At 47.4% G+C, this 26,213-nt stretch overlaps 2 protein-coding genes across 2 annotated transcripts; both read right to left on the bottom strand.

Annotated features, from left to right (window-relative positions):
* Positions 1–7,971: 7,971 nt before the first annotated feature.
* Positions 7,972–18,783, bottom strand: LOC129735194 (uncharacterized). Its single transcript, XM_055700549.1, has 5 exons — positions 18,696–18,783; positions 12,393–12,546; positions 11,714–11,939; positions 11,422–11,615; positions 7,972–8,585 (listed from the first exon to the last, which is right to left on the bottom strand). Exons 1-5 carry the CDS (start codon positions 18,781–18,783, stop codon positions 8,384–8,386), a joined length of 864 nt encoding a protein of 287 aa, XP_055556524.1. The 3' UTR covers positions 7,972–8,383.
* A 934-nt stretch (positions 18,784–19,717) lies between these two features.
* LOC129735212 (epoxide hydrolase 1-like) lies at positions 19,718–25,100 on the bottom strand. The gene is made up of 6 exons (XM_055700562.1): positions 24,973–25,100; positions 23,643–23,666; positions 22,530–22,743; positions 21,578–21,758; positions 20,567–20,797; positions 19,718–20,218 (listed from the first exon to the last, which is right to left on the bottom strand). The coding sequence occupies exons 1-6, from the start codon at positions 24,999–25,001 to the stop codon at positions 20,085–20,087; spliced, it is 813 nt and encodes a 270-aa protein (XP_055556537.1). The 5' UTR covers positions 25,002–25,100; the 3' UTR covers positions 19,718–20,084.
* Positions 25,101–26,213: the final 1,113 nt, after the last annotated feature.

Raw genomic sequence — 26,213 nt, forward strand, 5'->3', positions numbered from 1 at the left:
GGATTGAAGGACTGGAGGCTCTTGAGAAAGAGCGACGCCACCTCCAGCAGCTTGAGGGCCAAGAACAGCAGCAGCAGGGAAAGAGGAGACAACCAGGCAGCCAGAGCAGCTCCAAAAAGCCTGCCAGCAAAGGGAGGCCAGTGAGTAGGAGCCGGGTGGATGCCGGGGGCTGCCTCTGCTGTGCAGCAGTGCGTTGGTAGCCGGGCCTTGGGAGAAGGTGCTGCCATGCACACAGGTGCTCGGGGCTTGCGACAAGTGCTTGGCTGCTGAGGAGGTGGCAACTGGCTGGTGTGCCATGTGTCCTCACCTGAGGGTGGCTGTCAGATCCTGGGTCTGCTCTGCCAGCCCACTGGGTTGTAACCCGTTCCTTGCCTCGCCGGGGACTAGCTCGTCTCCCTCCTTCTATCATTTCTTTTCCCCTGTGCGTCTTGGACATGAGGCACTAGGCCCTTTGTGATGCAAAAGCGTGCCTGGGCACTCTGAGTGGTCCTGTCTGTGCACAGACTCACATTTAGCATGAACCTGTGAGCTGCACTCAATGGGCTTAGCGTCCATGGTGCTGGTTTCACATGCGGGTGAAAACTCTGGTTTTCATCCAAAGACTTCTGCATCCAAAGGTGCAGCACCCCTGAACCTGACAGTGCCGGTGATGGGACATTTGTGAGTTGGTTTTCTCTTCAAGGAGGTCTTTGATCAGCTTAGTGGAGAGCCTGCTGTTGCCCGGTTCTCCTTAGCAGGGTGCCCGTTAAAAGCTGCCTGGCTCCATGCCCTGCAAGAGCCTCTCTGGAAGTGTTTCTGCATAGTGTGGGGTGGTATCTGTGCCAGGGTGAAGGCTTCGGCTCCTTCTGCCATGGCAGTCAAGCTGTCAAGCTGCAAAAGAGCATTTGATGGGAGAGGACAACTTTGGGCTGCTGCCAGGCTCTGTTCTTGACTCGTGACTTCTTCCCCACTTTGCGTGAGGCTGGCAGCCTGCGGTGGACTTTCAGAGCGCCTCCTGTCCCAAGAACACTTCCTGGCTTACAGCCAGGTCATGCAAGGAAAAGGATCGTTTCCTTCTGTGCTCTCAAAACCTGCGTGTGCCAGGTGGCGTACAGAGAAACCAGATTTTTTCAAGCTTGACTGCTAGGGACTTGTCTGGACGTGGGTCTTGGGAGGAAGAGGAAAGCAAATCGAGGTGAAGGAACACACTGACTCATCAGCTGTTCCCCATTTTAGCGTTCCAAGCCTGCCGGACAAAAAGCATCTAAGAGCACACCGCCTAGGCTGCTGAACTATGGTGGCAGAAGACCAGGAGCTTCAAGAGATGGCTGAGGCCATGGTCCAGGAAGTGCTGAAGCGGGTGAAGTGAAGCTGTGCAGGAATTGTTCCTGAATGTTTAACAGAGTTACATGGGACTTTCAGGGACTGCTAGCACTACACAAATCTGGCTTGAGTGCTTGGGCAATTGGAATTAGTTCAGACTTGATTTCTTTTTGAAATAACATGGCTGATTATCATTCCTTATTACAAATAAAAGCAGTCCTAAGTAGTTTGCTTTTAAGGTCAGAAAGTTTTTCTTCTTTTTTCTTGCACGTTTATTTCTTCCATTTCCTGTTACCTCTTGCTTCAGTTCCACAAGGAAATACTGACAGCTTAATAACCATGGTAATAGCAATAATCAAACAGCAGGGCTGCTATTAAAAAAAAAAAAATAAAAATGAGGTGAGGGCAGGAAAAAAAAAATAATCGCTGAAATCCAACATGTAGCCTCAGTTCACATCTATGATAAAGCAGTGGGGAAGTATTGAGCTAATGGTTGTGAGCTGCCAGCACTGCTGCTGCAGAAGATAGCAGGAGGTCTCTCAAAAGACTCATTCCTACCCAAGGATACCGATTCATCACACTAATCCAAACCCCACTTAAGAGAACCCTAATGAAAAATGGGTAAGAAGTTGTACCCGAGCTCCCTGTTTTGTAACCAACTGTGATGAGAGTGTAATACAAACCTCTGAAACCCCGATTTCAGAAACCTGGTGAGATACACCATCATCAGCCACCATGTCTGGGTATAACCACCTCTGCCCCCTTGCCATTCCACGCAGTAATTCTCTGTAGCTTTTTCTGGAGAGCAAACTGCAGCCAACCAACCAGTTAGTTACCGGCCTGGTCTGCCCGTGTTCCAGGCAGGGTCACCTAACACTTTCAGCAGCTCAGGTGCGTACTGTACAAGCCCAGCAGCTGGCCTCCAAGACCCAGAAACTCCACCTGTCTTAATCTCTCCTAAACTTAAAAAGTGATGCTCTCTGCAAGACCCAGTAAGAACAGCACAAGGTTTAAGCTTCCTTGTCCGAGAGTGCCAGCTTTTCCTTCTGAGACCACAAAGCACCGTCTGGATCCAACAGAAACGGGGCTGGTAACCAGCTTGCTGACTGCTAGTGCGCCGATACGGTTCGCTGTCTTCGGGACTGGCCCGGCAGTTTCGTATAGGCTTTGCCACTCCTATCTAGCAGCGCACAGCGGGACCAAACAGCCTAAAACGCCCCGCAAACCACGCTTCAACAGCATTGCACTGAATTCCTGCAACTGGTGGAAGGTATTGAGTGGAACGATAGGAAATATACCATGCAATAGTTCTATTTTTTGTGAGGAACAATAAAAATGCTTAGTCAGCCAGGGCTGATGAATTTTACCGCTTTTGAGGATTTGTGCAAGTGGTTACTGATGGATGATCAATACGCCAGCCGGGCAGGATGCTCAATACTGCAGCTTGCCACATCCCCCAGCAGAAGTTTGGGGAAGTATATGCCCCAGAACACACAAAAGGCAAACTGATTATTCCCCACAGCTCAGCAAGAACCGCAGGCAAACTGCTGTCTTCTGTACCACCTGCACAGCCTGTCACCACGTTCCAGGAGAAATGACCTAGGCTATGCTAAGACTCAGAAATCTCTAGAAGTCCCGTTGATCCACGCGGTACAATAGCTGTGTTACCCTGCTCAGAGACAGCTGGTTACTGACCTGGTGGAACTGATACAGGGCACTGCTCCCCTTTGGCCTTCTCACGCAGAGGATCGCCTTCCCACAGTCTCTGCCCAGATGCTCGGCAGCTTTTTGCTGGGGGTTTCCAGGAAACAAAGCAACCACTAGCAAGTGGCCTAAAGCTCTTCTGACTCCACACACTGCCCACGGACTTGCTTCTCCAAACAACTGAGTTTTACTAGACCCTTTGGACACTGTATATTACCCTTCAATCTAGCCACAACACCACCTTTGACAACTCCTTTGGAATGATTTACTATCCCATTGATCTCGGCCTTCCGAGATAAGCTATTTAATTGTGACTTCCCATCGCTCAGATGGATCCTCGCGTCCTGGATGAAAAAAGCAGCTCACGATCAAAGTGAGAGGACAAAGATGCACTGCGCGAAAAATAAATACTACAATATCGACGGCATGACTGGCTGTTGGCTATTTATAGCCTTACACTAACGTGTTATCTGTTGCAGAATGGCTGTGTGATCATGGCCATGACTCCCTTAAAGATCTTTGTGAAACAAAGTTAGCGTAAGTTAGCTGAAGCAGGCCTTGCAGCTATGCTGAGGCATGCTGATAAGGAAGCTGAGAAAAACACTGACCTTGTGCCTAATGTTGTAAATAACTTTGAGGAATTCGCGTAGACAAGAGAGGAAAAAAAAATATGTAGCTAGCTATCCGCAGAAACCGCAAGTAGGAGGACGTATGAAAATGTAACCCTTTAGAGCTTAGCCAATCAGCAGATGACTAGTAGGCATAATTAACTGGAACTGTATATATGACATAATCGCGCCGTAATAAATCGAAGCTTGCTCTATCACTCATATTGAGTCGGCTGCGTGCTTCCCCTCGCTCGTCAATGTGGCGCCCGAACAGGGACATCCCTCCATCTTGTGCTCCGTCTGAGGGGCGGCATGCAGATCTTTGTGAAGACCCTGACTGGCAAGACCATCACCCTTGAGGTCGAGCCCAGTGACACCATTGAGAATGTGAAGGCCAAGATCCAGGACAAGGAAGGCATTCCCCCCGACCAGCAGCAGCTGATCTTTGCTGGCAAGAAGCTGGAGTTATCCAGGCCATAACCTGCCCATCTTGGATAAGCTTATTTTTTAAAAAAACTCATGAATAAAAGACAAAGGTTGATATTTGCAAGATAGGAAACCGGATGATCAAGCTTGGGTAGGTCAACCCTTTTTCAACACACATAAGCATAACTTGCTTCGCTTGTCCTCTGTGAGGGGGGAAAAAAGTATATGTGTTACGCTGTAATAGAAAAGGAAGCCCTTGCATTCTTACTAAAGATCTTCTGATATCTGATAAGCCAGGCCCTCCAAATAAGGTGCAGTTTCCAGTAGAATTACATAACGCATTTACAGGAAGTACTGGAGTTATCTTTAATAAGAGATCTCTGAGGCGGGGCCCATTCCACAAAGTCACCTTAGTTTTTCTCGTTCAACAAATGAAACTCAGGACTGCAGGAAGCTGTCCGGGACAAAGAAGTGGAGCTGCTTCTCAGTATTTTCATAATATTAAAGAATCTCTTTTTGTCCAGGCAAGAACATTCTTCCAATACAAATGCAGGCTCATTAACTAAAAGTGATTCTGGTGAAGTCAAGCAAAAAAACACTCCGCTGATGAGGACACCCACTATGCTGCTACCCTGAAACCTAACCTGAATTACAAAACTACCCGTTTAACATTCAGTGGTTCTTTGAAATAGGTATTTGTAAACCACATCACTTTCACTTTATCAAGCAGATCAATTTTCAAATTTATATCCTTAATTTCACAAGTATATAAACCTGCAGCTCATTCATACAGTCTCCTTCGCTTTCACCTCCTTTCAGTAGGCTACGCTCACCTGGAGAAAGCTGTCGTGGGTGCACGCTGAAGCAGTAGGACCAGCACAGCCAGCCAGAGGATCTGTGTGGGCTGCTGCTGAACAGCTCTGGTGTGGCTGCAAGAATTCAAACACAGCTATCAGACTGCCGGAACTTGTGTCTGGTGTGCAGTTCTATTGCTTACTTCGATTAAACATTTCAATAATCACACAGTAAGCGAAATTCCAGAAATTTATTGTTACCTCCCAAGTCATTTTAAGACCAATTTCTTAATCTTAAAAATACTTATTTTAAGATATGTATAGATATATTAAAAATATATATTGTAAAATTGATAAAACACACACATACATGCAGAAACTTCATCATCAGTCTTTTCTGTCTTAATATCACCTTTTTGACTTGGCTGCTTGAGTTTCTTGTCACAATACACCACAAAGTGCATTCACATAGCTGAGCCTAGGTGTTCATACACACATACACACTTGTGACCATGTGAATTTTAAGACTTACAAAGAAAATGAATTATCTTAACCCAGAGTGTGTCATTCCGAAGAATATCATGACTACTCCTGAACTACCACTCACCAGAAAGGTTTTCATATGTAAATGAACCCTACAGGCACAGATGTATGCCAAAGGCGCGATTGGACTTGCACTGTCAGGTGGCACCAATAACTAATGTGTCTCACATGGTCTCCATGACTGATTTTTCATTATTAGACACTCTCAGATAATGAAGCTTCAACGCATTTCTTTCACCCGATTCTACTACTGTCAAAGGTTTTGCAGATAGCCGAAAGTAAACAGAACTAAATCCTTACAATAATTATGGTCTAAGGCTAGTGGGGAAAAAGAGACTTAGACGAGCATATTTTATTTTACTGACTTTTCAATAAGAATCATAATGAAAAACCAGGGAATTTTTTTGTCACGGAAGTTAACAAACAAGTTTGAATACACATAAAAAGAAATCTTTTCAGAAAGTTCTACTTTGATTTCATTTAATGGGACTTCAAAAGTGAAATGGAGAGTCAAGAATAAGATTGAACATACATTCTTCAGTTCTCTCACTTATTAAATACGTATCTTAAGGTTAACTATCACTTTCCAAACAAACTAATCTTGCTGCTGTGCTCTCATGATGAAGGAAACCAGACTTTTTCATGTGGACATATGAAGAAACACGCTTTCAGCATGCTGTATGTTATAATATACAGAAGAAAGGATAGCGGAGAGATTAAGAGATACACAGGCACAGAAGTAAAACCGCTGAGACAGTCCTAGAGCGACAGTGAAAATTAAAAGATTTATCATACTCCAGTGAAATGTCACTTACACTCTCAGAAACGCTAATTAATTCACTGGAGGTTTCAAACGCCTCAGATTCCCTAAGTTTCTGCATTTTAGTTTTGATTACACCTTGCAAAATTTGGTATGTTTTCACCGCATTCTCACACCCACCTCCCACCCCAGAAGATTCTACCTGAGCAACATAGCCAAGTTATCCTTTAAACTTAAAGCAACGAGCGTCACCCAGCGAGAGAGATCTCCATATTCATGTCTAAATCTACGCTGGTCTCCCTCAGCTCCCCTACAGGCAGTACTTCAAAACAGGCACTTCCAGGACACCAGTAATCCTACCCCAAGACAAACTCTAAACCGAGCAACGTGAACCGCGCCCGAGACGCCCCTTTCCTTCCCTTGACTACGGAAGAGGGCTGGGGCCTTAGCTGAGACAGAGACAACTACAATTCATCATGATGAGTTTCAGCCTATGCTCTGTAACCATAGAAACGCAAAGCGGGGACCACCTCCCACCCTAATGAAGCAAGTATTCTGGATGAGGCTTGGAGCAACCTGAACTAATAGAAGGTGTCCCTGCCCACGGCAGGGGGGTGGGAACTTGCTGATCTTTAAGGTCCCTTCCAACCCAAACCATTCTGTGATTCTCAGGACACCTGCTCCTGGGAGAAGACTTAATAGTTAGCAGCTGGTAAGGCAGGCTCCACACTTTGGCCACCACAGTAATCTCTGCATAAGGGGCACAAGGCAAGGAGCACGTGGCAGAAGTTGCCTGTCTCTTAAACATTTAAGTGTGTCTACAAGAAATGCCCAGCTCCTCAGAACCCTTCCTTGACAAAAATGACGTTATGGAAACTAGCGATTATTGCCTGAAATGTTCTCAGCAGAGGTCTCAGAAGAGATGCACAAAAGATGTAATGATTTCACTGTGTAGGATTTCTAAACAGGGACAGATAGCTGTCTTTGTGAAGGTGCGGCTGCCAAAGGAGGAGCAGGCAGAAGGAAAGAATAATAACTGAGCTTTAGTTTGTTCAAGGAAAGGGTCACTGTTCTGAATTTCAGAAGTTTTAGGGAAATTAAACAAACACACCACAAAACAACAACAAACAGACCACCACTCCCCAGAAAATAACCTATCATGTGATTTTTCCAATTCAAGGTAAGGGCAAGGAAAAGAACAGTAATTTGCTTCAACTCCTCTTCTGAAGAATAAAAACACTGAAGTGAGACTGATTTATTTTGTAATCAAGTGATTAAGTGAGACTGACAATTGTGGCAGAAATAATTTCGAAAAAAGAAAGGAGCCAAGACTTTTGTACTTTCTAGTCTTCAGTGCATAAAAAAATACAACATAAAGAAGCTAAGCAAGAAAAAAAAATTAGATACAAAAACAGTACGAGCAGAATGAAATATTCTACACCAGGAGTCCTCAAACTACGACCCGTGGGCCAGATATGGCCCCCCAGGGTCCTCAATCCGCCCCCCCGTATTTACAGAACCCCCACACCACCACCACCCTGCCGGGGGTGGGAGGGGGAAACCAAGCAGCCGCAGATGACTTCCGGCCACCTAATCCGCGCGCCGGCCCCCTGTTTAGAAAGTTTGAGGACCCCTGTTCTACACAATACGTTTGACTGATCTTTAAGGTTTAAAACCTTAACCTGGAAAAACATGAGACCAAGGCCTAGGATACTACTTCTTAACAAGGTCTCAGTGCTTTAATATCATTGTCCAAGTTTTGCTTAATTGAAAAAACAAAAATGAAAGTTAGCCTCACACCGACTAGTTTTGGACAAATGTCTTTCTCCTCGCCCTTTCACCTCAACAGAAAGGCTATCCAGAAAATCACCAGGGGACACGCAAAATCTGGAGGAAGGACACGAATAGCAAACAGAAACTCCTTTTGCTTTAAAGGTCCATCTTCCTTTTAGACTTGACACTTTCTAATTCTCACTTGAGATATACACATGGCAGAGTATTATAGAAAAATATTTGAAAGTCTCACTTTAAAATCTCTTTTTGAAAAGCAAATGCAGAAATTTTTTTCCATACCTGTTGGATAGCAGGTTTGTGAGTACGGCACTGAAGATGCAGAGCTGCTACAATTTGCAATGGATGCGGCAACGCTTTGAGTCCCTTGCTGAAGTGGCAGAAGAGAAGCCACAGGCTGGAGTGTGTACGTGGCTCCCGTTGGAAGCGTCTGGAGTACCGGAAAGGCAGCCCCTTTATCTGGAAAAGCTGGGGAAGCCCCTTGCCCTGGCAGCAACCCAAGTGGTCCCTGCTGGATCCAAGTGGAAGGGACTGGAGTCGGACCTAATCTTTGTGCTGGTGAAGTGCTGGGGGCTCGGCACGAGGTTGCCGTGTAGGAGTAAGGAGGGAAAACACCTTGACCGTAAAGTTGATGAAACTGTCCTACAGTCAGCAGTCCTGCAGTGGGTACAAAATAAAGCGAAACAAGTGTTAAGGAAAGGAGTTTTCACAGGCAAAGAAAGGCAAAATGAGGAGCCAAGGCTCTACAACATGATTTGGGAAGACTGCCTTTGCTCCAGCATACTTAACCCAGAAAGGAGACTGTACTCTTAGACCCGAGCATGCAGTAACTGCTGTGCGGCACACGAGTGAAGCGCCAACACAGGTGTCTGCGTAGCATTCAACCTCCTTAAACTGGCAGTAACGAGTTACCCATATTTAGAAATGGGCCATACATCGGAAAGTGTAGTAACTTACTAAACCAAACAAAAGCAATTTTGAAAGTACTGTGTGTTAAATCAGACAATACATTTTAAAAAAGGGACATCATAAAGCAAGATTTGACCAAACTCCACTACTGACAGCTCACAAACAGCTAAGGGAAGGGCAATGTCAAAATCCTCCAAAGGACTTTGCAAGTACTTTATGACAAGTCATTTATTTGGTCAAGAAAAAAAATTCAAAGCCAGTTTTTCCTCAGTCAGCTCAACTAGTTCAGTGCAGACTAAAATATGCCAGACTTTGCCATTTTGTTATTTCCTAGATAGTCCTTTTATTCTTCTCTATTATTTTACAGTTTCCTCTCTCAGACAGGTACTGTTTCATGAAATGGTATTTGCTTTTATACCATGACAGCCCAATTTCTGTTTCGGGGCCTTTCTTGAAACACTGACAGTAACACCCCGAACGCCTGCGCTCATTGATTTCTCTAAGAACTACTGCATTTGTGACTCCCCTGCAGGATTGCATTTAGCCATGAGAATTACAAGTTTCAGGATGGTTCACATCAATAGGGTTGATCTAGAAGCCAGGCTTTCTCAGACCTGTAGTTTCCAATTCTCACTCAAAAGGTTTTTTAAAAAAAATAGCCTCACATTTACCTCTGGCACTCCTCTGACGGACGCTAATTCAAGAAATCAGTAACATACAGTCATTATTCTGCAAGTTCACATTTAACCATTAAGAATCACTAAATAAATACCAGCTGACCCTGAAGATTTGCTAAGACTTAACGTATAGGACCGTTTATTTCCTGTTCAGTACTTTCACCATTTATAAACAGAGAAGGAACAGGGGTATGAAAATCCTTTTGTTTATATTTTACCTTTGGATAGGGACATGAAGATTATCTAGTTCTAACACATACACAAGACACCACAGGATGCCAAGTTACCCACCTCCCGTTGCTGTCCAGGAATTGTTCCTGAATGTTTAACACAGCGTTACACGCTGCAAGACATTGGGAACAGACTGACGCTTTGCAAACACAAGTATCTCTTATCTATCAAATTACCTCACATTTACAGCAAAGACGTGTCCCTAAATAGTCAGTACAGAGCGCAACAGTGCATTGTCAGCCTGTCAGAACTTGACTGCATAGAAACCCCAGTGTTTTCCTTGTTCGTCTTTCTAGAAAATGAGACTCCTAGAGCAAAAACTCTGAAACTGCAGCCATCAAAACAGAGGACAAAAAATGAACAGGTCATCTCTTTCTAATAATTTCCTTTACCAATGGTCTGCATTACATCAAACCACATGTCACTGAAGTCTGCAATGACTCACCTTAGCCTTAACAACGTTAACATCAAGTCATTACTTTAAATGCTTCCTAGCCTCCCTACCGAAATAAGTTCCATCCCTTCTCCGATGCTTCATTTTGTTTTCTTGGTATTGCACGTGCAGTTCCACACACATCACGGAAAACACCACTTGAATTAGATGACAGTTCCTACCCTGACACAGTAACCACGAGCATGGTGATACCCTACTCTGCTCTAAATGCCAGCCGGTGCTGCAGAGAGCAGTACCGTCAACTGCTTCTCCCCTTCCCCTGGTCGCACAGTCCTGCCGCTCCTCCTACACCGCGCCTTACAGCTCTGCACCCACGGGGTGCATCACCCGGGTCCAGGAGCCAGCCACAAAAAGGCTGTTGAAGTCTTCTCCGATCGTTGCGCTGAACCAACATGTTGCTGTATCAGCTGCAAGGAAGATGACAGTTAACACGCCACCAAAGGAATGGGAAGCAGGAGTGCTCTTCTGGCAGCAGCCCACAGTTAGAGCAGCCCAAGAGCACTGCAAAGCAAGATATTCACAGCTGCCTTACACAGCGCCAGCTACAAAGCTTTCGGGCCGATACAAAACGTGTGGAATAATCCTGAGGGCTCAGACTTGTCTTGGGAAAACTCAGATCCTCTCAAAGAGCGTTAGAAAGAAAGAAAACACGTTCTAGGGCTTTTCAGCAGTATTATTTTCTAATTAGCTCTCACCTACTCATGCAATCCGTTTTAAAAACTGCATAGCTTGTGAATTCTTTTTCAGGAGACAACCGACAAAAATCTTACTACCAGGTCTTGCCTCCTTTGCACAAAACTAACACGATGCTCTAATTATCACTTCACATGACTCACTGTTTCGCACACAATTAATGACAGCTTATTAAGCACCCCTACTGATGGGCATCCTTACCGACGGGCAAGAAGCGGTAACGTTCATCTGGTAGAGCTGTGCCAGCTCCACAGAGATCGGGCAAGGGTGTTCTTAGTGTAGTACGCAATGGAGACTGTACTATAGTCTACAGGCAGCCTGAAATACATGTGAACCATGCTACTCATGCTTACTGGCAGCAGATCTACCTGCATAAACAACGACAGCTTCCCTACACCAGCTGAACTGAGATGCCACCGGCAAGGACAGGTAACCCTTCTCCCTCAGGGGAGTGCTGATTTCCAAATCCCATGCCACCCAGCGCTTCTCAAAAACCCACCAAGGCCCCACACGGCCCACTCCGACTCACCAGGCCTGTTGGCATTGCTGAGCGTCGAGGGCGGAAGCAGCGGTTGCCCGGCCAGTGGCGTGCCAAGCAAGCGCTGGAAGCGGTTGGGTGGGCGGCTGGTCACATCCAGGCCCGCTGCCATCTTCGCCTTGTTGCCTTTCGTCAGGCGCTTCAGGTGGACGAGGAGGTCGTGGCGGTCGCGGCAAAAGTGGGGGCTGCGGAAGCGATGCAGGGGCCCGGTGCCGTTGCCACCGTTGCCTTGTCCACCCTCTGGGCCCGGCCCCAGCACACCGCTCCCCGGCAACACCCCCACCTTGCGGAAGCCATAGAGACTGAGCTGTCGCATGAAGCTGCTGAAGTTCGTGGTCTTGAAGAAACCGGCGGCTGCCGCTGCCCCACGGCCACCCGGCTGCGCGGCGACGGCCGGCCCGGCGCCCAGCAGCTCGCACTCACAGCGCGGCCGGTTGATGACCAGCCCCCGGCCGGAGGCGCCCCAGCGAACGGAGCGGCAGCGCGGGCTGTTGACCAGCCGCCGCAGCCTGGCGGGGAAGGTGTCGGCACTGACGGGGACGGGCTGCTGCGACGCGTCCGTGTCGGTAGGTGGCGCCAACGCCGCGCTCAACCGCCGCCCCGCTCCTCCGCTTCCCCCGCCACGCGCCGAACGGCACGTGCCCCGCCTGCGAGGCGCCGCCCGCCGCGCGCGGCCCCCGGCCCTCAGCCCCGCCGCGGCGCTGGTCCGCGCAGCGCCCCGGTCCCTCGGCACGGCACGGCCGCAGCCCGGCCCCCCCTCAGCTCGCCGGTGCCCTCAGCCCCGCCGCCCCCCTCAGCCCCGCCATCCCCCTCAGCTCCCGCCGTCCATTCAGCTCCCCAAGTCCCCTCAGCCGGGCCATGTCCCTCAGCCATCCCCCTCCGCCCCGCCGGTCCCCTCGGCCACCCCCTCCGCCCCGCCGGTCCCCTCACCCCGCCGGCCCCTCAGCTCCGCTGCCACCAGCATCTCCCCTAGCTTCCGTGAGCGACCGGGCGGCTGAGGCCCGGGGCCGAAAGTTGCCGCTCGGGGCGGCCCCGCCGCCAGCCCGGAGCCGTCCCGGCGGCAGCCTGGAGGTCCTCGAACCACGGCGCGGGCGGGCGCCGGGCCGTGGAAAGCGGCTGCAGGCGGGGCAGAGCGGGGAGCACGCGTTCCGCAGCCCCGCGCCCCGCCACGGCTGCCCGCCGCACCGGGACCGCGCGCGGGAAAGGGGGCGGGGCCGCAGGGCCACGTGACACCTCGCATCCCAGGGAGGGGCGGGGCGGGGGCGGGTTCTGCTGAGCAGCCGGACCTGCCCGGGCCGCTGCGCTGTCGCGGGGTGCGGGCGGCGGGGACGGAGGGGACGGACGGGGGCGCGGGTGGCGGGGACGGAGGGGACGGGGGGGACAGAGGGGGACGCGGGCAGCGGGGGGCTGGGGAGCTGCTCCATGTGCCGGGGGTGCACCGGGCTGGTGCTTACCCCGCCGGGAGGAATGCTGCCGGCAGAGCAGGTGTTGCAAAGTGTCGGCTTAAAAACCACTGGCAGTTCACAAAAGGAAAAGCAAATTTATGAGGAGCGCAGAGGAACGCGGAACAAATCGGGAATTGTGTCACATTTGCCCTAAACCCCCCCAGACCTGTGCAGCTCTGATCCCCACGCCAGAACAGATCAGGTGGGGTTAAAATGGGGCAGAGAAAATCAGCAGCGAGGGTAAGAGCTAGCTTCAGCGGAAGGAAATACTGAAGAAGGAATCTTCAGAGGGGCGGTTATTGTATAAAAACATAGGTAGTAAAGTTGTAGTTAGTGTAAAGGAGGCAAGCACGACTACTGGAGGTTTTCAAATAGGAGAAATCAAATCAGGTACTTAATCACAGGGAAACCGGGGAACTAATTGCCACAGGATGTTTTGGGTACCACAATGTTACTTGGCTAAGGGAGGGTGTGGGGGTGTGCGTGTGTGTGAAGAAAAGAGAGAGGAAAAAAGAAAAAGAACAAGATTAGCTATATTCACAAAGGCCAGAACTCTTAAGCGGCACCTTTGTCACTGCGAGTGCTTGCACTGTGCGCTGGCACAGCTCTGAGGCGGTGCCTGAGCTGCACTGGTGCAGATCTGCCCTCTCCTCAGCCTTGTGCTGCCAGCTGTGACTGCAGGCAGACTGCAGGAACCAGCAGAACCATCCTTACCGCTGCAGAACAGGAATCTGCTACGAACCAACAGGCAAAGAAGAGCAGGGAGCCGGGGAAGGAAGAGTGCGGTGATCTCTCTCTCTGCTTGCATCTTGCCCACAGGTCACCAGCAGTGGCGGAAGAAAATGACATTCCTCTCTCTTGGCTGCCCTCAAAGCAAGACAGTAGCGAGAAGACTGAGCACCTGTGTGTTTCGTGACCTCAAATACATTATCTTGGAGTTGTCGTAAAATTTCTTAGCAAGAAGGTACAAACCCAAACCTCTTCTTTACCTAAAGTCGTCCTTATTGCTTTGGTTTACAGCACAGCCCCTAACCACCAAGGCAAGTAAAAGCGCAGTAAGTTCCAGAAAGGGGGCAAAATTGAATAAACTGATGGGAAACCGTTCCTATTTTTAAACTGAAAGTAATATCCCTCTGCTCTTCCGCATAGCTGAAGTGAGGAAAATGGTGTTTGGGTGGGGTGGCTAACAGAGTTTCACACTTCAAATTAAACCAGAAGCAGAAATTTTGTCAATGTTGTCATCAAAGCTAAATCCAGCACCACAGAAGGATGTTGCTTTACCCAAGGAATTAACGGCCTGCGATTCTAGTAACCTCATGCTGTCGTCTTCCCAAGAGGCTTTGCATTTTTTTTCCCCTCGGTAATAATTTATTAAGAATTATGTTGCTCAGTGTAAACAGCTAAAACTTAAGTAAAGCATACTGAATGCAAATCTGAAAAATCCAGAAAAATGTCCACTTCACAAAAAATTCTTCTCGGCATTCCTGAGGTTGTCTTTTGCATTACTTCAGTGAAATGAATCTGGGTTTCTCTCCCCCTGTGCAGCGAGAGTGCCAGAAGACCATGACTACCTGATGGTGGGACAGGTGAGGTTTTTAGTGTATCATCCGTAACTCAGGGCAGAGCCAGCAATACGTAGTCCATAACTGAAATGCAGAGCATGATTCCCTAGAACTAACACACAGAAACATCGGTCCCTTTGGTACCACTGGCCATTCTTGACTTCAGCCACAAGAGCGGATTCATTTGCCACTTCATGGTCAGTGGGTTAAATTTGGTCCTGAGGACTTTAATCGTTACTTTGCTGTCAAAGATTGTTATTAGCCAAAGGTGATGGGAGCTGCAAGAAGAAATAGCTTATTACTAATTTGTGTTATGGACTCAGTGCTTTCCTTCTTTTTCACCCATGAAATTGCTGTTAGCCCACACGCCCCTGCGGCGAATGAAGAGACGGGACACAGCTTGATGCAAGCAAATGTCAATTTATTGTACAGAAGCACGCGTTTTTATACACTTTCAGAAGCTGCGCGTTTGAAACAGATTGGTTCTTGAAGCTAAGCCTTGCATACTAGGCAATCCCCGATTGGTGGTTAACTGCCGTCAATTAACAACAAGGTGTTACCTTTCCTTGGCGCCATCCTTGGCGCCATCTGTCCCCCACTCCCCTGTGCTCTGTAAACATGCCTCATCATGTTAATCGTTGTCTAGACAAGCTCGAGCACATTCCCCTCAGCTAACGGATTGCCACGCATGGTCCTAGTTTCCAGCCCGCTCCGCTCCTGCATCTCCCCCTTCCTGTTGCACAAAAAGAACCTTTGAAACCGAACGAGTAAAAACAAGGTATAAGTAATAGAACAAATAAAAAAGCAACTAAGACACATTATCAATGGCAAAATAACCCACTGTCTCTGTTCCGTACAATTTTACAATTTCCCCTTTTTGTTTTTGAACAGCTAGTACCAGGTTTGCCATGTTCTGCAGGGCCCTTGCAAACATGACAGCAACCAAGGTAATAGCAAACAAACAATACTCCCAATTGAGTGAATGGATGCCAAAAAGGCTGACATTTTCTCAGATTTTGATAACATGTTGCTGCAATGGGGTGCCTAAAATCCACGCAGCGCATACCATCAAAATCCTCACAGCCATGTCCTTGAACCAACAACAAAAAGCAGCGGCAATTTTGACTCACATGCTTAACCGCCTACCAAACAAGGTGATTTAACTCTTTAATGCTTTCCCTGCTGTTACTCCGGATAAGAGAAGAACCGCTGCAATACGTTCCCAATCATAGCCTCCTACTACATTAGCATCAACAGAAAGACAATGATCGACATTCAAAGTGTAAACAATATCATCTTCTTTTGGATTAACATTATACATAGGTGGAAGGGCACACCAAACAAGAACTGGTTCAGTCAAAAAGTTCGAAACATAGCATGCCTTCTCTGAACATACCTCTGGGGTCACTCCCTTCATTCCCTCTTTTTTTATGCAAAGAGAAACACTTTCACCAAAACAGAGAAGCCCCTATTTACATCTCTGAGCCAGGACACAAACCGCAGCTGTATGCGCCACCAGGCTCAGGGCAGGAATCATTCATGCAGTTACATAGCTATATATCTCTACAAGCGTGCAGACACCTATTAAACACTAGATAACCATGTTTATCTTTCCTATTCTCCTTCACAATACCTAGTTGTTTCTCTCATTAGTTTCCAGCCCGCTCCTGCATAGGACTCCTGTCCCAATATGCTAGCTTGTTCTCACTTAAGACAACAACAATAAAAGTTAGTTTCTTGCTTGCTTTTACTTCTAAGTCTTAGACTCTTAAATGTTTATGAAATGTGAAGAGGCGGTGAGGCGAGTGTGATCAAGTTCAGCGCTATCTTTACTTGTCAAATTCCTGTTCAAAGTCAGAACGTATTACTTGGGAGCAGAACTCGAGCCCTTTCTTCTGGCCTGGTGTCTAGTGCAGAATGGGAGAAGGAGGGAGGGTGAGAAACACTTGAGAGCTTTGCACAGTGTGTCAAAGCTAGGTGTCTGCTGGACTTAACCTTCAGTCAGCTACTTAGACGTGTCTGTAATGTAGTGAGCTTAACAGCTCCAAACAGCTCTATCCCGTTTGAAGAGAAACTCGAGCCTACTGGTAGCAAGGTTGCTTGCAGCTTCTTGCTAGCAAAAATTGCACGATGGTGTGATAAGAATCATTTGAAATGAGGGTAAAGGTTGAAGTAACCTGCTACGCTTGGTGCATATTTTAACTTTACCATTTGGAATGGAATGATAAAGAACTAAGAGAAAATTAAGTTGGTATTTTTGAGCTTGGAGCACACTAGGAATGCTGTCTCTGCCTTATTATCCATTAAACATCTGTTTACATAGCGTAGCAGCTGCTAAAGCTACCCATAGGGGGAAAAACTGTTAGAATGAAGAAAGCTGCCTTGTGTGCAGCTGCCCACTTGAATATGTAATTCCTGGTCTCTTGAATGAAATATAACTTGAACGTAGGAGTGTTTGTGCTCAGGAGAACAAAACCCTTTACACTTCCACCAAAGCTGCTTGTAATGCATATTTCAGACGCTAGCACTCAAGTGTTTAAAGAAGCTTTTAAACAGAAGCCTTAGTTCTAAAGGATCAAGGGGCCGGTTTCTTTCTACTCTCTTCCCCAGATGAGTGCAGTGTTACTGCAGTAAACTGTTTATGTATTCTGTGACACTTGAACTATGAGTGCAGCAATGATATGGTGCCGGGAGTGAAAGAAGGCAAGCTGCTTAATTTGGGGTTTTTTCTTTTATTCTTTAGAAAAGCTTTAGAGCGTCATTAACTATTTTAGTACTGTAATGATTATCAACATGAAATGTTGTTTTCTCTATGTGATTACATTGGATTTATTTGATCCCTCAAAGTAAAGGTTCTGCTGGTGGCAGAACAACTTGCTTCTGTTCTATATATGTATCTAAAGTGCATGTTCACAGCTGTTCCACCTTTCTGACAAAGTGCATGATGTCTTGTGCCAGAAGCTTTGGTTCCTCAAAGGCAGCAAAATGCCCTCCACGTGGCATGTAAGAGTAAGTGATGTTGCTCTTGAAGACCTCCTTTGCCCAGACCCGTGGTGTATGTACTAGCTCCTGAGGAAAAAGCTGCAGTCCCTATGGGAACATACACTGCAAACCTAGAGGACATTAATTAAGTGCCTTTTTGAAAAAAGTCCTGGGGAAATTCTATAAAAACCTCCTGACTCTAGTAATTGCCACAGTCAGCTGGCAGAGCTTCACCGCAGCGACACATTTTGTGGTTTGTACTCTGCTGAAAAGCTTTGCTTGTATTTGAATCTCCTTGAGTATGAGAATGTTATACCCAAAAACCTCAACAAAACTTTTTTGGGAAATAAATATGTTCCATTACTAGATCCACAGCTTCTTGATCCTGCCAGAGCTCTGATATTTGAAGCATGATTTCCCTGTGATATTATCACCTGTAAATCAATTCTCCTTTTAAAAACATTTCTGCTAGTTTTCTGGTCAGACACTAGACATACTGGTCTTTGTTTTTCTGGGGGCTGTCTTCATTGTTTGGCTTTTGAAAAGAAAACCCAAAAAACCCCAACCTGGTATCTGGTTTGTCTCCTTTTATTTCTCTGATACTGCAATCAGTTCAAGCAACAGACTAGGCATTAGCTGACGTTTCACTTTGAGTTTCCTCTTTTCCAGTTAAATGCCAGGATGGGGTGCTATTCCTTCTATGGTCTCCATACCTGATGCCAGTCTGAGAGAGCTCTGCTGTCTTTCCTGATGAGGGTTTATTTCAATAAAGGAATACCCCATCATCTTTGATAATATTATACAAATAAATCATTTAACTTTTCTGAGATGGCCATACCTTTCTTCAGACTCCTTATCTACTGGTCCCACTACATCCTGCTTCTGGCTTCAGGTATTATGGCTGTGTCTACCTTTCTGCAAGTTTCACATTGCACTTGCTTATCGTATTTTTCTTGTTTTCACCCACATTTATTTCTAGAAGCTTCAATTTCAGGGTCCTGTGCTTTACTTTAAGAGGCTTTTTGCAAAGGGGTTCTTTGCCATAGAGAAGTGGTATGCCATTTAAAAGACCTTGAAAAGTGATATTTGTAGTCTCCATCTTTTTTTAAGTGGTTCCTTTTCACTTCCTTTTACACAGCTCTTGTCCCCATGTCTTGCATTCAGTCACCAGAATTCATTGCTTCTCAAACATGGTTGGCTTTTGTTCAACTATGTTTTTATATGCCTTAAGCAGTCAGTATACAGAGTTCATAGTGATATAGAGAAGGTTCATTACCTGCAGTGTCTGGTTTGGTGGCTTGGATGTGTAAGTATCCAGACTCTCGCAATAGTTCATGTATATTCTTCTGGATGAAAGGATACATACGTCGAACATCTTCCCTAGTAAAGCCTATGAGCCATGGTATATAAGCCCCAAGCATCACGGTTATCATCCTTCTCAAACCTTCTCTGCCAGCGAAGATAAGATTCACAGATCTGAAATCAAGTTAATGAATAGAAGGTTAAATCAAGCAGTTTTCTGTTTCCAAATTTTCTAGAAAATAAGTCTGACGGGAGCTGTAATAGAAGCATTTCACTAAGCCAAATACATAAGCCCTTCACATTTATCGTGATTTCAAAAAAAATTTGGGAGAGTTAAAAATGGTACAGCTGGTGCCATCTCCATCCAGGAAAGTCCTATACTTCATGGTACTGATCAGCTGCTGAAAGGCTGAGCTCCTTCCTTTTCTCCCTGCCAATTTTAAATTTATCTCCTTCCTGATTTAGAATGATGATCCTTGAGGTCTCAAATCAAAATGCAGCAGAGCTTACTTCCATGCCTAGTGAAAGAGAAGCCAAACAGCACTCCATTTTTCTCTGTACAACTCTTCCCTAGATAAGGGAGGCCAACAGCATCCTGGCTTGTGTCAGAAATTGCGTGGCCAGCAGGACAAGGGCAGTGATGCTGTACCCAGCACTGGTGTGGCTGCACCTCGAATACTGTGTTCGGTTTTGGGCCTCTCACTACAAGAAAGATGTGTCCAAAGAAGAGCAACGGAGCTGGTGAAGGGTCTAGAGAACAAGTCCTATGAGAAACAGCTGAGGCAACTGGGCTTGTTAGTCTGGAGGAAAGGGGGCTTGGGGGAGACCTTCTTGCTCTCTAAAACTACAGGAAAGGAGGTTGTAACAGGGTGGGTGTTGGTCACTTTTTCCCAGGTAACAAGTGATAGGACGAGAGGAAACGGCCTCAAGTTGTGCCAGGGGAGGTTCAGATGGGATATTAGGAAAAATTTCTTCACTGAAAGGGTTGTCAAGCATTGGAACAGGCTGCCCAGGGAAGTGGTTGAGGTATTTAAAAGGTGTGTAGATGTGGCACTTAGGGACCTGGTTTAGCAGTGGACTTGGCAGTGTTAGGTTTATGGTTGGACTCAATGATCTTAAAGGTCTTTTCCAACCTAAATGCTTCTATGATTCTATGAAATTTAGAAAGCGTGAGAATGCAAATACCACTATCAATGCAAAGCGCATGAATATGACTGAATGCACAGGGGTGGGGATACCCCTGGAGAAAACAAAGCAGAAGGCGATGAGAGGCAGGGCAAACAGAAGGCAGGACCCGGACCGTGGAGCCAGAAGGTAGGGTAAGAACTGGAGAAACCTTCTCTGCACTGATTCCCTTTGCTACTCACTGTGGCAGCATCTGGGCCATGTTTGTGGTAATAAGAGATCCCCAGTCTTCTCCCTGTAGGTAGTATCCTTTGGAGCCCAATCTATTCATCAGCTTATGAAATTTCCGAGCAGTTGCTTTGCTGTCAAAGCCTGTAGGTAAACAGAAAGAGAGGAAAGCTGTTTGTCTTGGTGTATCATCCCCTGGCCAAAGATCATGGTCTGACAGAGGCACATGAGTATGCTGCTCTGCCTTGCTCCTTGGCAATACAGTGAACACAAGATGGAAATTCAGTGGAAAGTGGATAGAGTGGAAAGCAGACCTGGTTTCCAGCTACCATTACCTTCCAGATCTCCACAGGCAGCCCCAGAGCCTCAGCCACATGGGTGTTAGTGCAGAGCCAAGCATCTGCATTCACAAACTGCATTCCCTGGTGAGGGCCAGGGATGACTGAGGCTCCAAGAACCTGGCAATTCCAACAGCGCCTTTTCATCGCTCACCTTTCTGGTGTGGTGCCTCAGAGAAGCCATATCCTGGGATGGATGGGCAGATGACCTCAAACACCATGTCACCCTCATTCAGGCCATGCTCAGCTGGCTCTGTGAGTAGAGCGATAGTCTTGTAGAACTCGTAGAAGGAGCCAGGCCAGCCGTGGACCATCAGCAGAGGTTGAACAGCTCGACCGTGAGGGACATAGGAGGGCTTCACGTGGATAAAATGGATATCAATCCCTGCCACACATCCAGACAGATCAATTAAAGCCTTAGTTCCATCACAGTTTCTGTTCCGAACTCTGAAGAAGGAGGGTGGCAAAACTGTGATTAGCATTCACAGCAGAAGGTACACAATCCACCCATGGCAAGAAGATGCCTAGCTGAAAGGACATGCCTGGTATTTTACCTGTGTCTCATCTTTTACTTACAGACAGAGGTATTGATCCCAGTCCCAGTTACTGGGGTCACAGGAGACTGAGCATCCACCTCCTGAGAAATTGGTCTTACAGTATATAAGTACAGCTGCACTTCAATGAATAGCATAATGCAGCTAAGACACGTGCAAAAACATGACTAAATTACAAAATGTGTGGGTGATAAAAAGAGAAACATGGAAAAAGTAAGCGCAGGATATAAGTTTAACCTGCAGATCACTTATCTAAAGTCTGGCTAACCTCACCTGGCTAAACTGGGTGGTGGTGGTGGATATTCCAACCTCAGGGCCTGGGTAAATTTTAGTTTTCAAAGGTGGCTTCAAGGCAATAGCAGAAGAAAACCTCATTGTTATTTCGTGCAGGTTCAGAGCCAGATGAAGCCCATCTTCAAGCAGATCTAATCTTATCACCACTGTGCAATGATCTTAATCTATAGAGGGTTATTAATAACATAGCCTCCACTACTGATCCTTCATTAAGCTGTTATGCATACTGTTGTCTTAATATAGTAACCTCTTAAAGCCCCCCATTCTCTCTGTGCATTTCAGAGTGAGACCTGCTCAAGCCACAGAGACTCCCTCACCTTCAGTGGTGGTTCGGAAATGGGGATATTTGTTCAGGATTTCCACTTGCTTGCGCCAGTCAAACTGGTTCCTCCAGAAGGCCACCACCTTCTGCAGGTAGATGGAGTTGAAGCCGTAGCGGAAGGCAGCCCCTTCCAGCTGCGGTGTGTAGCGGGCCTGCTCCAGGCGGCGATGCAGGTCCTGCGGACAGGAGCTCTTGCAAGGCTGGCCAGATGCCTGCATGTGCCCTATGCTAAGGCAGGCATGAACAGGCTCTTCTGGCTCCACCGGCTTCTGTGTCTCTCTCTGGGACACCACAAGCCCTCCTGAAGCACTGCCATACTCTGTATAACTTCCTGAATCATTTATAGGGAGAATATATTTTTCTACAGGTTAGCAGTTCCCCTAGGGCACTCAGGAGTAGTGGGTTCTACGCTTGCCTTACTGCTAACTCGCTTTAGGGTTTTTGGCACTAGGAACTTGCCAGCACTGCCAGCTGAGAGAAGAACAAGCAGCTTAGCCTGTGCTACCGACTGCTAGTTGGCCAGATAATTAGTGACAGGCTTGTAGGGACAGAAGGAAGAAGGACCCCATCCTTCTTCACCCTTCCAACCCTGTCCTCTGCGGAAGCCCCTCAGTCCTGCCCTACTGGTGCCTTTGCTATCCCGGTGCCCTCCCACCCCATTCCACCACTGCAGACCTGCTGTCAAATTCTGCTGCTCAAAGCATGGCCTTTCTGCAGGAGCAGCCCCAGGTTGCATTGAGAGTCTGTGGTCTCAGAAAGCATAAAGACATTGCAGTGAATCTGAGCTCAAATCCCATTCATAAAGGGCAGTGAGCCAGAGCATCATCTAACGGACCTGCGCTGGCTATTGCCCCCAAGACATCACTCACCTCAAAGCAGTAAGGTGGGTGATGAACTGGCTCCACCTTGCAACTTTCTGCCCCTCCTTACCTCCCAGCCACGGGTACCTCAAGTTCTTTGTCAGATGTTTCAATCTTGAAGGGACAGATACTTTCATCTTCTTTCCCTTTTAGAGGTCTTTCATCTGAGCCCCACCATCCATTGCCCATTTCAATAGTCTTGATCTTGTGTCTAGACCTCAGCCAGTAAACCAGCATCCCTCCAACGCTCAGAGCGGCCACAGGGACCAGGACTGCATTCCTCTGAGAACATTCAAATGACCTGGGGAGGCATAAAATTGTTTGCGCCCAACAGAAGTGTCAAGGGTAAAGGGACTATGCTGAGGCTTGTAGTCACATTGGTTGGATGTGAGTAACAAACCCCATGCAGTCAGCAGGGGCTGGCTGTTTCTGTTATTTTTGAAGATCGCAGGCAGGATTTGTGGCAGGGTTACATCTACCAGTGTTTCTTAGGGACCTTAAGCCTTTGCTGATCAGGACTTGTTAATCACAAGGCTTCTCTGTCCCACTCCTTACGAACCAGGTGTGCCCTGGGAGACAAGGATCAGTAGGATATGGATCTATCTGTTTTAAGGCAGGTACTGAAGTGAATGGGATAGTAGCACCTGGACAGCTTCAGGAATAAAAACTGCACAGAGTGGGCTGAGGAGCAGAGACAAGAGTTTTCAGCTGCTGGAGACAGCTGGATGTGCTAGACATGCCCCTTGACTGTGCTATATACATAGCTCCCCTACAGATTCAGTCATCTTTTAGGGCAACGCTAGCCCTCCACCATAGCTGTCCATAGGTAAAGGTCTCAACTTGCCTGTCTGGTGCCTCTTTTTCTTACCTAGACAGCAAAGTTTCAGACTTTCTTGAGGTGTGGGAGCTAAGGCACCAGAGCTGGATTTAACAGGCAGACAGCAATGTTTTAAAACCGTTCAAACCCTTCAGCAATCAGTCCTAAATGTAGTGTCCCTTCCCATCCCTCTGACCTGTGCCTCAAGCTCTCCGGCTTCCCTTGGGGATTAGCAGAGCTGTCTGGGGCTATTGCAGGGGGCTCAAAGAAGACTGTGAATGAAGATTTTTTGTCATACAGGGTATGGAAGGGACTATGCTGTGCCCCAACCCAGGTGCTAATAAAAAGTGAACTCCTCAGCACAGAGCAGCTATTTCACTTACCTGATCCGGGACAAGATGCCATCCCTAGAAAATGGGGGTGGGGGTGGGGTGGGAAAGATTCTTAGTCTGATAGTGTTGTCTGAATGGTACCATCCCTTGGGGATGGTGCAAGGAACATCCCCTGCCAGCACCATTTACTGCGCAGCCATGGGATCACAAGCTGTTCAGCTGGCTGGCAACAGAGACAGTGTTTCTGGGCTGTGTTTTAGCTAGATAGTTTGTCACCATAATATTCCCTCCTTCAGCACAATTTAGATAAAAGGCACTGAACAACTGGGTAGGTGTCCTTGCGGTGTTTCATCCTACAGAGGGCTGTGTTACTTCAGCCAAGTAAATAGTTTATTTTGGCAGCTGTGTAGCGATAGGGGCCCAGCCTTGGCAGGGGACTTCCAAGCTCAAGGGTTACTCTGCTGCCAGCCACGTGGTACTCGTCCTGCCCAGGGCTGGCATGAGGAGCAGCTTGTGGGACCCTTCCCTGTTCAGGTTCAGTGAGCTGCTGTACCTTTGCTACTTCCAACTACTCCTGACTGGATACCAAGCTTTTAGGTCTCATCTGCCCGCAAGAAAAAGAAAACATCCTCTTTGGTTCTCTTTTAGCCTGGTAGATTCTTTTGCAAGAAAAGCAGAATCTAAAATCTACCAAAAACTTAGAAGCAACAGAGAAAGTCTTGTTACTCTGCCTTGTGGAAGGCAGCTAGATGAGGGAGCTGTTTGGTGTCATAATTATGATGCCTTGAGACAAAAAAAAACTAAAAAGGACAGGAAACTCCATGAAAAACCAAGTTCACTGGGTGTTTCTTTTTGCCTAGTACCCTTTCCCACTGCTACCTGTGATGCAGAACACAGTGCCTGTACTGGACACCCCAGCAGTAGTGAAGGCAATTGGGTAATTGATCTCTGAGACAGTCTATGTGATTTTTAAGGAAGTATCTCCTGAAACCACTCCCAGACAAAGAAGACCAAGAGCTCCTAAGAGTAAACAGTGTCAGCCTCCACCTCCCTGGAGGCTGAGTAGCTTATGCAACAAGTAATAACAATCCCCTGCACTTACATCCTGGATTTTAGTGAGTCAGAGGCATGAAACCAGTTATCACGGCAACAGCACAAACTCGGCACTGCTAACAAAGCAAGCATGTCCCAGAAACAGCTCTCTGAGTGGCACAGAACAAGGCTCAGTCTTATAAAGCCTCCTCCCTACCCATGCTCAGGGAAGCTCAGCTGCATGCTCCCACCCACCGATGGCCTGGTGGACCCCACAGGGCCTTTCTCCTGCCCCAACCCTGGGGACCCCTGTTTAGAGTCCCTCCTCCCTGTGCCAAAGAGATCTCACCAGGCGTTTGGAAGCATCTCCTGCCACATGTCCGCTCCTCCTCGCCTAGCCACAGCTCCCAGCGAAACAACCCAGGTGTCTCCTCTGCTGGCTTTCTCTTCCGCAGCGACACTCTCTTGGTGACAATGCAAGCTACACCAACCATCAGTGCCACCTATTGCCTAAGCGTGCACTTGCAGATTAAGTTCAGCAAGAGACAAATGCCAAGTCCTGCACGGGGAGGGAATAGCTCCGTGCATCAGCACAGGCTGGACGCCAGATGCACAGAAAGCAGCTCTGCAGAGCCTGGCCTGAGGTCCTCAGCTGAGCCTGAGTCAACAAGGTGCAGCAAAGGCCAGTGCGTACAGGGCTAGACAGCAAGCGTGTTAGCCAGCAGGCTGAGCGAGGTGATCCTTCGCTCTCTTCAGCACTTGTGGGACCACATCTGGAGTGCCATGTCCAGTTCTGGCCTTGCTGGCAGAGGAAAGGCTGGAGTGAGGCTGCCCACCCTTGGTGGTCAGGGCCACCAGGCTGCTGGGGGGCTGGAGCCATGTGGTGTACAAGGAGAGACAGAGAGACCTGGGCTTGTTCAGCCTGGAGGAGAGAAGGCAAAAGGTGGGGTCTTACTGCTGTCTACATCTACCTAGTGGAGAGTGTAGGAAAAATGGACCAAGAACAAAGGGCAATGGACGCAAATTGCAAGGAGGGAAATTCTGGTTAGATGTGAGGAAAAATTAGTTCACCATGGAGGTATTCAGACACTGGGACAGGGGCCCAGAGAGGATGTGGGATCTCCATCCTTAAAGGCAATCAAAATTTGACAGGAACAAGGCACTGAGCAACCTGATCTACCTGAACCTGCTCTGAGCAGAAGCTGCGATGAGCTGACCTCCATGTGCCCCTTCTGACCTGTGCATCGTGTGGCTCTATTCCATGTGCACCTGTGATCTGCAGCAGCCCAAACAAAAAAGGAAAAGTTGCTTTTCATTTTCCACAGAAATCAATGCTTTGTTTTAGCTCATTTTTAGACTTCATTTCCTTCATGATTAGTAAAATCTTACTAGGTAAAGGCTTCTTTTTCCTAAATTGTGTCCTTGCTGTGCTTCAGTCCAGGAATAGCTACATCTTACTGTGAGAGAAAATGATTCCTATCTCCATGCAACGCTCTAAGCGAAGTACCACCACCAGTGAGCTCTGTGATGGTTAGGTCTCATACCGTGACTTCATATGCAGCCACTGTGCCATCAAAAAAGAGTCATCAG

This window comes from Falco cherrug, unplaced genomic scaffold (assembly GCF_023634085.1).
Source record: "Falco cherrug isolate bFalChe1 unplaced genomic scaffold, bFalChe1.pri scaffold_58, whole genome shotgun sequence".
Taxonomy (NCBI): Eukaryota; Metazoa; Chordata; class Aves; order Falconiformes; family Falconidae; genus Falco; species Falco cherrug.